The following is a 16,174-nucleotide window of genomic DNA, read 5'->3' on the forward strand; positions in this document are numbered from 1 at the left end:
TTACCTTGCACTCCTTATTTTTGTCTAGCTCCCTTACTCCCAGTTCGCTAAGGCACTCATGCTGCAGGGTCCCCAAATCCAAGTCTCCCAATCCCTGGATTCTAAACAGTGACATGTCCAATCCATCTGACTACAGCACTGGCATTTTCTCCACCGGCCCCACCATCTCCCCCCTGCCTTGCTCAGAGAATTTTCCTGGATCTGTCAGCGGCTTCAATACCCATAGCAATCCTTCTGGATTACTTGGATAGGGGACACTAATCTGCAGGGGGCTTCCTCTTGCCACTTTGGTATGTAGCCAGGTTTGATCTGGAAATCTTCTGCCCATCCCATAGAAATCATCCTTTGTGGTGTCACTAGACAAACAGAAGCTCAAGATGGGTCCTGGCAAGAAGCCCAATGTTGTACTTTGTGGCCGGTCCCTGCAATACTTCCCCACATTCCCATAACACAAGAGCTGCTCTACAGATTAACTTCATAATCCAAACTATAAATAGAGAGATCAGGGTCAAACCAGGTGTCTCATACCAGCAGTCTTCTGCAGTTTGAGAAATAGTGCAGCAATGCAAATGGCCAGCATATGTAGTCTTCTTATAAGAACAACCCAATACCCAGTTGGAGATAAAAGTCCTATTTGCATGGGGGGGGGGGGAGGTTGTTATGTGGTGCTGATGATGTCCTGGTAGAGTTCCAAAGACAGCCACAAGAAGGGCAGAGGTAGTTGTGATAATGGAAGCATTTGCTTTGATTATATTGAGATAGATGACTGCTGGACCTGAGTACATTGTGGGCAAAATAATATGCATTCATTCTTCTTATTTTAAAAAAAATCAGAGCTATGTTTTTTGTTTATTAGTGCAACCAAAACATCAAAAAACAGTGCTCAAGATTTTGAGTTCCTCAGAATTCTTTGTCAGCTTGAAGATAAAAAGACTACAAAAGGGGTGCGGAAAGACTAGTAATGGCTGATCATTCCATCTGTGTCTGCAACTGCTAGGTCTTAAGATGGAGTGTGGGAGACATTCGAGTTAGGTCATATCAGGCGCTTTGCAGTTTTGGGGTTCCACCCAGGCCTCCTGGAAAAGAGAAAACACATAATGGCTGATCCCCTATTTCGGCAAGTATGACAACAAGCTGCTACTCAATTCCATCTCCGTGTTTTTAGGTAACATTAGAGAAGAACTAAGGCTCAGGTTTAAGCACCTCACAGAAGCTGATTATCTATATCCATTTCAGTCTGGCTTCTCATTTGGCATTAGGTCATCACAGCTCATATGATGGCAAAAGAAATCCTGAAAGACTTGTTCTCCCTGGTGCATTCCAGAGAGTGACTACCTGCAGCAAGGCTTCTTCAGCTAGTTATTTGAACTGCACAAAAAGTGCAAAATGAATGGAATGAAAGGCAATGAGAGGGAATGACAGTAGATAGGAAGCACAACTGAATTTTGGGAATGGGGAGAGAGAACACCACCTTTTATTGTCATCTGTTGTTGGCCAACTCATCCTCCTGGGTACGGCTACAGTCAGTACTGACCCTGCCAGTAGGACTATAGTTTTTTACGGATGCATCTTGGCAATGCCACCTGCAGGTTTGAGATAGCCCCCCTACTTCAGACCTTATAGTTTTGCTGACTTCACTCTCTTTTGCTCCACAGCTCAGCCACTCTGCCTATAACCTTCAAGTGCTTGTTAGAGAATAACCATGTGGACAGGAGGATTGCCCGATTTGTGCTCCCAGTGGGGGCAACAATCAATATGGATGGGACCGCCCTTTATGAAGCAGTAGCAGCTATTTTTATTGCTCAAGTAAACAATTACGAGCTGGACTTTGGGCAGATCATTACCATAAGGTAAAAAACCAGTTTACAAAGGGGGTCCCATATTTAGCAAGCTTGACTTGCAGATATTTCCTGCAAATCTGCGTACTGTGCACACTGCTGATACATGATCCAAGCATCCTCATTCATAATTACATATGGGAAAGCGTAGAGTATATTTCTGTGAATTGGTTAGGAAGGCACAGTGCTTTGTGGGAAGTGAAAGTTCGGAATGGATGCCCCATGGTAAGCCTCTCTGTTAGCATTATGATGCTTTTATGGGATCAAATTCTAGAGCTGCACATTTACCTGGGAGTAATCCTCACTGAGGAGGACGCAGGTGGCGCTGTGGCTTAAACCACAGAGCCTAGGACTTGCTGATCAGAAGGTTGGTGGTTCGAATCCCCGCGACAGGGTGAGCTCCCGTTGCATAGTCCCTGCTCATGCCAACCTAGCAGTTCAAAAGCATGTCAAAGTACAAGTAGATAAATAGGTACTGCTCTGGTGGGAAGGTAAAAGGCTTTCCGTGCGCTGCTCTGGTTCACTGGAAGCGGCTTAGTTATGCTGCCACATGACCCGGAAGCTGTACGCCGGTTCCCTCGACCAATAAAGCAAGATGAGCGCCGCAACCCCAGAGTCGGCCACGACTAGACCTAATGGTCAGAGGTCCCTTTACCTTTTACCTAATCCTCACTGAACACAATGAGACTTGCTTCTGGGTTAACATACAAAGGATAGCACTTCGGACCAGAAAGAAATGTAGTAGGAAAATATACAATTTTTGATCTCCACCATAGGTATTCTCTGAAACTGCATGTAACTTCAGAGACTTGGAGATAGCTTCATTCATTTGCCCCGTTCTGTTACACTGCCTGCCAGAAGACTCTGTGTGCTTTGAGCTCTGTTCCTTGTAAACTAGGCCCAGCTTACATTTGTCTTCTAAGCAGATTCCCAGTTGTGAATTTCTAAAATGAAAAAAGCTCAAGGATCAAATGAGCCTGTGAGCTAAAACATCTGATCTGGAAGCTCTTTCTCATAATTCCAGAAGTGTATGGCTGCTTGTGGTCACACAGTGGTTAGGGAAAGACACTCTTCATGCTCCAAGACGTACTATGATTTATTTATTACTTTGCATGTGCCAGGGCTGAATCCTGGGATGCTAAAGGGCGGACCTGGTGAAGCCTAGCTTCATAGTTAAGCACTGTAAATTTCACAAGCTTTTAATGGCTAAGAGTCCAAACTGTGGAGTGGGTAATTTAAACACAGGATGTCTGGTGTTTGGGATGGGGATAAAATAGACAGGTTTCCAGTAAAGTAGTGGTAAATGAATTATCAGACCAAAAACAAAACTACTCACTACTGAATATTTAAATCCATGACTGTGTCATTTCTAGATCCTTCATAATTTTGTTCAGACTGAACCAAAGTAATCAGCTTTATATCAGACTATGTTTTTATGTAGCTGTGATTTGCCATTTCAGTTCTTGTGCTCACCGGGATTATTGTTAAGAGTAAGGGGATTCCTGCCATTAATTTTATTGCAATTAATTGCTCTGTTCTATGCTAAATGTCATACTGCCCAGTGTGCAACCCAGCCAGACAAATGTGGGTCATGTCTGGCAGTAGCCAAGTATTAGTATGGCACAATACATGGTTGGTTGGTTGGTTGGTTGCATTCGAGCTTGATGGGTCACAAGTTGCACTAAGGTGTAATAAGGTGTGTAAGGTGTATTGAAAACAAGGAACTGGATTCCGACTCTGCAGAAACCTTCTGCTGATGTTATCCCACTGACTTTAACAGTGTCACTTGAGAGAATTATTGGGGGCTGTACAGAAGGAGTCAGTCTTTCAAATATTTGGGGCCTAAGTAATTTAGAGCTTTAAACACTAATGTGAGCACCTTGTATTAGGCCTGGAAATGAACTGGCAGCGACATGCCTGGCACATTAATTGTATTCACACAGTATCAAGCCCAGTTTGGCAGCTTTGTGTGGCGGGACAGTGGCACAAAATTTTCCCATCAACTATTTCTTGTGGAGGAGGGTCCCAATCCAGCTCTAGTAGTGTGAAGCCTGTTGCATGAAATGGCTCTGGTGGGCCCCGGATAGTGATGTGCATCACCATTCACATCAAAAAAACCCATCCAGCCTATTCAGTGGACTTCTGTTCCAGCTCAGTTCAGATTGGAGCATTTGAGAGTCACTTATAGGTGTGGATCAAATATAAGCATGGAGGAAAACTCTCTGTTGGTTCCAAATATGTGTTCTTCCATGTTAGATCATTAATATCCTTCTCTCTCTCTCTCTCTCTCTCTCTCTCTCTCTCTCTCTCTGGTAAAAGTATCACAGCAACTGCTGCCAGCATTGGTGCAGCTGGAATCCCGCAAGCTGGCCTTGTGACTATGGTTATCGTTCTTACATCAGTGGGGCTTCCTACAGATGATATCACTCTAATCATTGCAGTCGACTGGGCCTTGTAAGTAACTGGATGGTGTGGTTTTTTTAGACCTTTCTCTCATCTTCAAACCAAACTGAATGTGTGACTATTGGAACAGCTGCATTCATAGCAACCTACAGCACACTGTGAGCTGAAAGGTGCAATAGAGTGTGGTCATGTCATGAAAGTCACAGAATTGCTTGACTGAATCAAACCAAAGCTCTGTAGTACAGGACACTATTGCCAACCCAACTAGATGCCCATAGGATGCCCATAAGCAAGACATGGCAATCATCCTTTGATGAGACATACTGATTGTGAATTTGAAAATTAGATCCAATAGATCATAGATCATAGATTTTATGATGGGGAGAGGGAAGGAGTTGGATCTGGATGGTGGGCTGATCCAAAACTCTGCCCCCTTCTGTAGGTCACTTTGACGGGTGGGTGGGGCTGCTTACCTGTCAATCACATGACATCAGATGATTAAACTGAACCTGTGGCCTGCAAAGGAAGAATAGTACACTCTTGATTCTTCATTTCTTTGTTTGTGACCCTGGCTTGAATTAAAAGAAGAATTCATATCGCGGCTACAAATATTCTTACTTGCAGCGTCTGCTTGAATTCAAGCTACAGCTGCAAAGGGAGACATGGGAATGCACTCTGAGTATGCCCCCTGTTGTTGTTGTTGTTAATAATAATAATAAATTTCTATAACACCCTTCATCCAAAGATCACAGGGCACTTTACAACATAAAGCCCTTCTTCATTTTCAGCTGTAATTATGCAATTGTTGAATTTGCTATCTTCTTCTGTTGCCTCACGGTGACAAGAAAAAGAGCCAAATTTAAAAAGTGTAATGCCTCTGGCCTATAACCGTGGCATTGTGGGAAACTAAAATGGCAGCTAGCAGTGCTGCTGTTCGCTGCCACTAGGGCTCATGGATGTGGGAGGGGATTCCCTGGGAGCACTTTGCTGAGGGCTGCCTTTACATTTTTTTTGGCTTACAGCTTTGACAGTGGGACAGGCTGTGACTGTGGGCAGATCTAAACATTGCAGTGGCAGATCCATGTTTTCACCCACATACACATATCTACTTAACAACATATGAAAACCTTTCTGGTTCAACCTAACCTCCATTAAGATGAAAGAAAGAAAGAAAGAAAGAAAGAAAGAAAGAAAGAAAGAAAGAAAGAAAGAAAGAAAACCTGGACAATGCTGATCTTGGACCACCCTTTGCTTTTTTAAGCCAAACATCTGGATGTTCCTGGATTTCAGCTTTATGACCCACATCAATATATTAACCAATGTGATTGAGTTTTCAGATGTGCTTGTTTGCATTGGAAAAATAAGGAAATCACATGATGTGTTTCAGATTGAATGCAGCTCTGCCAAGATGAATTTGACTCGGCTTCAAATAATGTACTAAGAGTAGTGCCAGCTAATACACCTGCCCTTTCACCTCAATTTTGTATGTTCAAAGCAGCTTAAAAGCTGCATTTTACAGATGTTTCCCTTTCAGTTTTTGCTCTGTGAAAATGAAATGGGTTTTACCTTATGACTACAAAACAACCTACGTGCAAAGAAAATAAAGTGGGAAATATATCATTTTAAAACAAAAATGTTACCAAGAGCTAATACACACAGTAATAGTAAATGCTAGTAATGGAGAGTCATGTAAACTGCAGTGCCAAACATACTATATCTTCTCCCACTTCATTCCTTTAGCAACTCGAGGAACTGAACTGATCACTTGCAAAGAGCTTTCTTCCATTGCTCAATCTATATCAGATGCCCTTCTACTTTCCCCTTCTCACCAGCGGAAGCTGGTCCTTTAGGGCAAATGGAGCACTGCTCCGCCAACCTCGGTTTGCCATCAGCCAGCTCACCAAACGCTGCTTCCTTCTTACCATCAATCCAACAGGTGGCTCTGGCTGTCAGCGTCCTCCTCCGTAGTCTCAGCTTTGCTTGTGTAGGACTCAGCAAGGAGACAAACCGAGAACTAGTAGTCTCTGCCCGTCATTGGTTATAACTGATACAGTTGGCATCCTTGCTTTTCGCCCCACCGGTCCTAAAGGCCACTAGCCACCACTGCCTCCCACCTTCCTTCTCCTCTCTGAGCTCTCCCCACCACCACGAACATTAAATTAGGGGCCACATTTCCTCATCCCTGTTTTAGCTCAACCAACACACTCCTGGCCCCTGAAAATGTCCGAGTGCCTTCTCTTTTCCAAGGGGAATCAGAATGTGTTCTACTCTCCATCTGGACGTGCTTAATGGCTCCTCCTGCTTATTCCTTCTAAAAACACACACACACACACACAAAAACACACACACACAAACACACCATACGAAGTACACTTTCCTTCCTTGTTCTCCTGTTTTTGTCTTTAAAACACATTCCAGTTTTATTTTTATATCCTTGGCTCAAGACTGCTTCCTTCATTATTCACAAAAGGTCCTTAATATTTCAGGACTGATAGAAGTTTCTTTGCAAACTTTTTAAAGCTGCTGCACGGGATTCCACACTTTACAGAATTAATTCCAGATCAACCCACTCAAGAGATTTCTGGTGTCATTTAAATAGAATCCAGAGACCAGCTGGGGGAAGGAGGTTGATTTAGGGAAATCCGGAGTGAATTTAGCCACTCATCTACCACCCAAATGCTATTTTGCTCCATGTTTCTTGCTTTTGCATTCCACCATGCATGCCAATATTTAGAATGACAAAGAGGAGAGCAAGCAAAATGTATAAGAGTTTTCGCCCCACTAAACTGATTTTTTTGATCCTTGGAAAAAAAATACATGGGGGAATTAAATACAAAATGCAGGTGCAGAAGAACAGACAGTCATGGCGTAGAATCACAGGTTTGTTTTTGGGGGTGATATCCTTTTACTTTTTTTGGCATTCATGGGATGCTTCCAGACTGCCCCTATTTTTGAATGGTTTTAACACACATACCAGAAAATTCTGGTTGATTGGAAGGTCTTGTGCAAGAAACCCACATCCCCCAAAGATTAGGCTTTTTGCAATAAGGAAAGTGATGAGGATATGCACTGGAATGTGTAGGATAACACTTGCTTTGACCCACTGTTGTCTCACCTCCCTGCAAGCAAATTGGGATGAATCTATGATAAGATCAGTTCAAGGTGCTTCCATATTTGGCCCATTTGGTCTAATATGGTGATATATGAATTTACACTCAGTAGGTGCCTTTATTTCCTATTCTCCATAACTGGTTGTTTTAGCAGGATATCAGATTACATTCATGGACTTTTATTTTGCATGGGAGTATAACAGAGAGAAGTCTAAATCTGTGAGCAAAAGGAAATGGCGTCTTTAATGCCTCCACTGTGTTTTGACAGAGACAGATTCCGAACAATGATCAACGTTCTGGGGGATGCTCTGGCTGCTGGGATCATGGCTCACATCTGCAGAAAAGAATTCACCAAGGATGGGTCTGAGGTGGGAGAAAATTTAACAATGGAGTTATAGTGTTGCACTTCCAACCAAAACAATAATAAAAATGGAATGTAGTGGTAGGCACATTGTGTGGCGGATTATCAATGAGGGCTAAATTGTGTGTTTTAAATTATATTCACCCCGTGTTAACAGCCTTTCTTGCACTATAGCACTTCAGACTGCAGATGAGGATAGCGCAAATACAGGAAGATGTGTTACACTGTAAGCCTGCAACTTACGCGCATTTAACTTGTGTGCATTCAGCTTTACGCACATGGCAAAACATAAATAAAAGGGGGCAGGGTTCCAGGGGGAAAGGCTTTGGCAGTCCCACGTGCCATTGACCCCAATGTGCTTTGACCATATGTGATTTTGGCTTTAGGCGCAATCCCTGGAACATAACCCCCCATAAGCTGCAGGTTTACTGTCTTGAGTCAGACATTTGGTGCATCTAGTTTAGCACTGTCTACAATGACTAGCCGTGGCTCTCCAGGGTTTCAGATGGGAATCACTCAACTTGGAATTGAACCTGGGATATTCTGCATGCAAAGCAGATGCTTAACCACTGAAATATGACCCTTCCCCATGTGTTTAAATGATTCCCCTTACTTCAAAACTCTATACTTTTGGAGCCTGCTTTATAGTGTGCCTTTCAATATGCAGGAAGTTATTGTTGTTTTAGCGTAGGGAACACCCGCACATGCACCCCCCCTAATCTGAACTGGTACAATTCCAGAAGGGTCATAGATTTCTGAATTTGTAGCTTCAATCTGGATTGTAAATCCTGCCATTTTGAAACATGGCAATGCCCTATTGGCTTTTGACAGCTGTGTCCCTTGTGATCATAAATATATACGGTAATTCACAGCACACAAAAGTGAGTGTGGTTTAATTCTTCTCTAGCTTTTGAAGGCCCCAAGTTTCCATACAAGTTAACGATACCACATGCAATAGTTTACCATCTCTAAAATAGTAATGGGAATCTCCCTGTTCCATTTATAGGTGCCTTTGATCTGTGAAACAAAACCCATCAGTATCCACCAGATCATGGCTTACCAGAGAAATGGCTGTGTGAAGAACATGAATGAGCCTCATGGACCTGAACCATCAAAGACATTCCAGCATCAAATACCTGTTCAAGTGGAGCAAGAAGAAAACCCGACAGAAACTCATACAGAGAAATCTAGCAGTAAGGACCACTGCACTATTGAAATCAATGAACTGGAGACAAATGTGTAACTGTTATTCTGGAGGTATTTGAAACCTAATGACTACCTCGCAGCTGGAATTGGGAGACAGCCTTTTGCCTTGAATGGGAAAACATGGAAGGACTGCCATGTGCGAACTACGGCTGTGAGGCCAGCTGTGAACATCTGTGAAGAAGAAGAAAGAAGGCTTCAACGAGTTTGGGGGTTTTTCAGCAGCTTGGTTGGTTTTGGTACAAAGGAACTGATCAGTGGACAACTTTGGTTTACTCTAGGCAACCTTATGTGACTCTGCTTATGATGCTCTTTAAAAGAACTCTGACCCCTTTAAAATGATTCATAAGAGCTAACCATCTCACTGTCCTCCTAATCATGAAGATAACGTCAATATTCACAATTCCTTTATTTCACTGAACAGCTTCAAAATTAACATTAGCCTCAAACAGTAAAACTTTTGCATTCAATTAACAGGGCAACAAATAAAAAAGGCATTTATCTTAGCGAAAGGCCAAAGTAATAATATTTCCCATTTGAAATGGGACGTCATTATTATAAACCTTACAAAATTAAATATGTTTGCACATGGCAACATCAGCTCATGGAGTCTTCCCTCTCCTCCAGAGATCATGATCTCTGCAAGGAGATCATAAGCATGTGCTTTCATTTTCAGCCAGCTGCTGATTGTCATTATATGCAAACCTTGACAAACTGTGGTTAGGGTTTGCTATGGTTTACTGAAAGAACTCAACTTTAAACCATGGTTATTGATCCTGGCTTATTTCAATAATTGATAGGAATGCTAACCACAGTTCCTGGTTGGGACATAAAAACAAACCACGGTTAATTTAAAATGGAGGGGGATGCTTCCCATCTCCTCCTCGTAGCATGCCAGAGGAGGAAAGAGAAGACTCATATGATTCATGTGTGTCATATGAAACAGTGGTTCATGTGAATCACGCCAGTAAGTTATTATGTAGCAAACCACTCTAAGTTGCAATTTAACTCTCCATGCTATCCATTATTCTGTTGAAATATTAGTCTCTCTGTACTCAGGTTGACTCACTATTCTGTGAGAGGAATTCAAGCACTCTAGATTTGTGCAGTGAAAGTGGTTTAAAAGGACCACTTCACATCAAATCCATTTTTTAAAAAAAGAATCAGACCCTTTGCAGTTTGGAAACTGACAGAAATGTATTGAAAAGTGAGGGACGAACAAATGACTAATGGGAAGATGTATAAATATTGTGACAGCAAATCAGGATGAATGCAGGACTGATACTCGTTGTATAACTGCCCTGCAAATAAAACAGAATGAATACTCAATAAAGGCCAGTTATAATCTAACCTCTGCATAAGCTTTGTGCAAGCAAACTCAATAAACTGGTTTTCTAGAGGAGCCCTATGGCAATTTCATTGCATTTCAGTAGCTGCATTCTCCTGTATCACCGTTGGCTGTGATGGTAATGACTGAGTACAAAAAAGGGATCTGTGCAAATCAGGGATTCTCAAAATCCTTTTCTCTTTTACTTCTTTTGCAATACAGCCAAGTTTGATACTTGGCTAATCTTTTTTTAAAGTTTTTCATGTGTATGTTGCCATGTATATTACCTTTTTGGAACTAATGAGAAGGTTGTTTGTTTGTTTCTTTAATGAACCTGTTATTTGGAAGAGGTTCTCAAAGGTAGGCATTAAGTTTGTCTACAAATATCCCATCATGTTTGCCTTCCAAGTGCCAGATGCATGTGCTTCTCTTCTTCATTTTTCTTCGTTTAAAAAAATCTTGTTCCATTCTATAACAGCATCCACAGCATCTAGACTGCAGGAGTCCAGACACACACACAAAACCTGGTGCTACAGAAGAGTACGTAACGTTCTCTTCTTTGTATAGACTGTATATATACCATGACGTTTATGGCCCAGATCCTTTGACTAATATAGAGCTTGTGGTCAGAGAGCAGACTAAACATAGGCTGGGATCCAGTGTACATGACTGGCACATTTTCATTGTAACGCTGTCCTCACTTCCATAGTAAATGTTCTTGTGAACTCCCATCCTTAAACTTGTTTTTCTGAATTAATAACCATGCTACACACACACACACACACACACACACACACACACACACACAGAGCTAGACCTTCAGCTCCATTCCAAGTATCCAGCCACACATTCCTGTGCTTCTAATAATGGGAATGGAAGTCGAAGCAGCTTGAAGGATGGGGGAAGACTGTGGCTGTTGAATAGGCTATGCCAATTTCTCAGTCTAATTGGCAGAAGGTTATTAGAGGCAGCCAAGACTCCCATAGTCTTGTTGCACAGAAGATGGAATTGATTCTACACTGAGAGCTAGTGTGATGTAGGGATTGTATTCAAGTGACTTTTACTCAGAGTAGGCCCATTGAGATTAATGACCATATCTAACTTAATTTCAATGGGTTTCTTCCGAGTAAAAGTTAGGTGTCTACAACCCTGGGATTGTGACTGAGGAGAGTCGGGTTCAAATGCTTTCTAGCTAGGGTTGGGCCATTTGGTGTCACCCAGCCTAAAAAAATTCTTGAGATTAGAAAGGTGGGGAGGAACCAAGTGTGCCACCTAGAGCTCCTTAGAAAGGCAGAATAAAAATGTATTAGAAACCTAGCAGGTGACGTAGCTTTATTCTTGCCCCCTGCATGATGACAAGGTACGTCTGCCAAAATTCTCCTCTGCAGAACCATTAAAAGTGTGGGAACCCTTTTCTCTTCTGCCTCTGGACAGCAGATGTGGGATCAGCAGGTTCATCTGGTAGGCCATGACTTAGGGTCGGATTCTGAAGAAGAGGTGACTGAGTGATTGGAAAGCTGCCTGCTTCTGAGACTGGAAGCTATTCTCCTTTTCAGTGCCTGCTTTGGAGAAGAGAGGTCCTTCACAGAAGATTATTTCCCTAAACCCTTCTGTTCACTTTGAGCTTGACTTCACAGTTGTTCTCTCTGCATCTGCTTTCGTTCTCTTTTCTTTCACTTCTCCTTCCTTTCTTTTAAAAAAACTTTCTCACGGATCACTCACTACGCTGGCATTTCGCTGGTCTCCCACCCCTGCCTTATTCCTTCATTGGAGGGAGGGAGGAACTTTTATGTCACATCGTTTGATGAGAAATAGAGACGGGGCCTTTGGGGGAAGGAGGAAACGATGACACGATCTTTGCCACATCAGAGCCACCCCTAACATTTTTATATTGGTGGGAATTTGCTGTGGACCCTGGCTTCTTGTTTTTATATATAGGTTGAGATACTTTAAGAATGTTTTCTTTATTTCTCGAATCCTTAAATTATAAAACAACTCTCCCTGTACAACCAGTATGACCAATTGTACCATATATTGATTACCAGTGTTTTCGGTGGGAAATGTTTTTAATAAACATACCGTTGTGAAGAGGTTTGCCTATGTGCTACTTAAATGAGATGATTTTTCACCTTCAGACAGAGATTAATATTGTCAGATATCTGACAAGATGTTCTACAGCTCTTGAATTAGATATTTTGATTGTAGCTTTCAAATTTGCATTCTCAAAGAAGATTTATTATTGGAAAATTTAAATTTGAATACTTTGGACATGTTGCCATCTCTCAATTGTCTTGATCTTTGCAGGGTTTGCATATGAAATCTAACACGTCAGATACTACATATAATTACATGTTAATGAAATGATGTCAGATTAATAACATTGCATCATAACTACCAAATATTGTTCAATATTAAAAGCTACTGTTTGCCAACAATCAAATACAGTCAAATGTTATATACCAAGTGGTTTTCAGAGTGCTTCTGGGGAACCTTGAGTTCCTCAACGAGAAGATAACTAATGGGGGACAAAATAAATTTGTGTACATAACTACTAATCTTCCAGTGGCGTGCACAGTTGTAAGAGAATGCTAGATGTTTTCTAACACACATTCTCAGTTAACAGTGGACAGTAGTGAGGCCCAACAGTGGCCCAGGTGAACTGAGTGCGCTCTTGGACATGACCCAAGTCATTCTAAAATATGCAAGAGCTTTTTTGGTTGATGCAGAGAAAGTTGCCTGAATTGTGAGATACCATTGCATAGGACAGCAGAGTCTTGTGACACTTAAAGACTAAACTGTTTGACATAAGCTTTTGTGGACTGCAGAACACTTCATCAGATACATATTGGGCTGAAACTGTCCTTATGCTAGTCATACTAGTAGCATTTATTATTTTATTATATCACTCTTATTAGTATGAAAACCAAAACCACTCCATTCTGCAAAAAAAAGGGGGGAGGCTGTTTTGCTTATTCCTTTATGACATGGATTTGGCGCATGTCTCTCCACAATTATAATTTCCCACAGTTTACTATTTAAGAGATCTATAGTTAGAGTCCTGAAACATATGGCTGCCACAGAATTTGCTTCTATTCTCTATTTGTGCACGCCCAACAGAAACCATTTCAGTAGTGTGGAAGAGGGGGCCCAGTTAGGTAGGCAAACTGTGAATTCAGTCTCACATTAAAGCATATGGCTTGGGTCTCGTTTTCCTGCAATATATCACTGCAGCTGTTGATTATGTAAGTGGTATGTGTAGACACTTTGTACTGGTGAAAATGCTTCTCATATGTTCTCCAGGAGACAACAAACATGTGATCCCCGCAGGCTCAGAAGATAATATAAAGCAAACCATCTGCAAATCACAACTGCATTCTGTACGGGAGATACCATACCGCTCAATGGAAGGGAAATAGCTTTGAATTGGCAACGTTTGCTGCTGTTTCCTTCTGCCTTAAACCCCACCCCCAAACTGAAATAGTAATTTACATTTTATATAAACAGGCTTGGAGAACGCAGAAAGGAAAATCAGGAGAGGCAAATACTAAATGGAGAAAATAATAGAGGAAATCAGATCAATTAAATAGGCAATGTAACGCTCCAAGAATTCATTATTAGGGAAACTTTAGGCTGGAGTTTCATTTGCCTTACAAGTGGAGCAATAAAAGTGAATTCGGCAGCAGCTTTCAATGCCTGTCTGAGAGATTTCCAATATTTCCTGCAGCAGACTAGGTGTTGCAAATTCCCTCTAGCCTCTCTCCAGTTAGATCGCATATGTAGCTGGGGGAAAGTGATGCGTGGACCCGCCCAAGTGTATGTGCATGATAGGAATTTGTTTCAATGCTACTTTTACTAATTTTCTTTAACTTTCTGGGAGCTGAGCTGCACCCCTGACTCAAGATCCGCATGTTGTGACTTGATGTACGGAGAGCCTAAGAAACAATAGACATGATTCAGTTTATGAGATGAAAACTATGATTTAATACCCAGACGCCCTCCTTCTTCATCCCAGAATTCCCTTTGTCTTTCTAATTCCATGTTAAGTCAAGGTATCCTAGCTGCACTGCAGTTAAAACTCAGGCATTCTGGGATGCTGTCTAGGATCAATAAATGTATCTTCCACCAGTCAGTGACTACATCACAGTTTGCCTCCTTTGTTCTACAGCAGGGGAAGGTCAAAAGCAAGCCACGGTCAACTTAGTAGTGGACCACTGGCCAAATTCCAGTGGGTCACCTATTTTCTATGGGCTTCTGGGATTCTTTCAAAGAATGCTGGGTGACTGTGTGGGCCTCAGCACTCAATATTCTTACGTAAGGGTGCAAACTCAGGCTAACTTCACATACATTAGCTACTGATTAACTGTCAAGAGATCCTGAGTGTTCATTCTTGTTTTTTTAAAGTGGATGTGTTGGTGGACTGTACAGATTTTAGTTAAACAGAGAGAGGGAGAGAGGGAGAACATGCCACATATTGAAGCCACTCCTTCCCTGTTCTAGGAGTAGCTAGGCTGAGGCACAAAAAAGGGTTGTTACAGCTATTCCACAGATATTTCTTTCCCTGCTCTAATTTCACGCAGGTCAAGGATGAGTGAAGGTCAGGAGGGGGGGGGCAGAGACAGGAACAGCTCACTTCCTTCTCCTCTCATGTGGTTTTTAAGTGTATCTGGCTGGTTGCTCATCTATTCCTGAGTGAACTAAAGGCAGCCAACTAGCACTCAAACTTAGAATTCTCCTGTTTCCCAGTGACATTTTATGGGACAACAATGATTCCAATAATGATGCGGCATTATTTTGACCTACTAACCCAATACTTATAAAACCATGCTCCAGGGAACTCCACTGTTCCTCAAAAGCTTAGCAAAGATTCATGACTGATAAAATTAGTACTGGTAGACAAGCTTGGCTAAAAGACAGCTCGCCTATCACTAGGCTACTAATCTTCCCCTGCAAGCTGCAGCTGTAGCAATCTCAAGACACAACGGGCTGGAATATGGAACCTGTGGGCCTCCAGAAGTTGTTGGACTACAACTCCCATCTTCTGTGACCACTGGTCATGTTGGCTGGGTCTGACTGGAGTTGAAATGCAACAGCACCTGAAGTTCCACAGCTTCCCCATCTCTGATGTGAGCAATGATGAAGTCTCCCAGGCCTGACCTGTGCTGACTGTGCACCTGAGAACACGTCCCAGCATCTTCTACAAAGGAAAGTGGGTGTGGAGCAAGGCAAGCAAGAATGCAGAGAGTCTTCTTCAAAGATAAAAAGCCTGAAAATTTCCACATCATGGTTCCCAGGAGGATAATCCTGTGTTAAAATTATATTTTATATGAACAGCTTTGCTTGTTAGTCCTTGCTTGTCTGCTTACAATGGTATGCTTAAAGAAAAAGAGAGGAGGAATAATTAATTGTCTTTGTAAGCCAATGCAAGATGAGACACGTTTATTTATTACTTTAATCAAAAGCTTCTAAGACACAGAGTTTTAGCCCAGCAGTGTCAAGAGACAGTAGAATCTATGCATCCAGGAGGAAAGCCCCACAAGTAGTAAAGGAAACCCCACTGAAAATAACCTGTTCATCTAAGGTGTAAAGCTGAAGACTATGTGAAATATACTCAGTGTCGCAAAGTGATTTCATGCTCTTTATTCAGCTCATAGTGGTGAGGAGGAATGAATGAAAGTCCCCTCAAGGTATCTGCTTTATATACATTATTTACACAATGGGCTGCACATGATTGGCTAATTCCGGAATTCTACTGTAAGCCAATCAGGTTGTGGATTCACTTCTATCTGGAGCATGATTGGGTGGTTCCTGCCAACCAATCATACTGCTGCATTGTTCTAGGACCAATCAGACTGCTGCATTCTGAATCCTATTGTTCTAGGACCAATCAGACTGCTGCCTTTTGGATCCTATTGTTCTAGGACCAATCAGACTG

The 16,174-nt window shown here is 42.0% G+C and overlaps 1 protein-coding gene across 4 annotated transcripts in view; it reads left to right on the forward strand.

Annotated features, from left to right (window-relative positions):
* The window catches only part of SLC1A7 (solute carrier family 1 member 7), a 44,801-nt gene extending 32,471 nt beyond the window's left edge, over window positions 1–12,330 (forward strand). For all 4 annotated transcript variants that reach the window (XM_083619469.1, XM_083619470.1, XM_083619468.1 and 1 more), the window contains 4 exons: window positions 1,656–1,850; window positions 4,158–4,292; window positions 7,620–7,719; window positions 8,719–12,330. In XM_083619469.1, coding sequence (XP_083475595.1) covers window positions 1,656–1,850; window positions 4,158–4,292; window positions 7,620–7,719; window positions 8,719–8,955 — 667 coding nt within the window. In that variant the 3' untranslated portion in view covers window positions 8,956–12,330. The remainder of the gene's footprint in view (window positions 1–1,655; window positions 1,851–4,157; window positions 4,293–7,619; window positions 7,720–8,718) is intronic.
* The last annotated feature ends 3,844 nt before the right edge of the window (window positions 12,331–16,174 follow it).

The sequence above is a fragment of the Podarcis filfolensis genome (assembly GCF_964270895.1).
Source record: "Podarcis filfolensis genome assembly, chromosome: 6".
NCBI classification, from domain to species: domain Eukaryota; kingdom Metazoa; phylum Chordata; class Lepidosauria; order Squamata; family Lacertidae; genus Podarcis; species Podarcis filfolensis.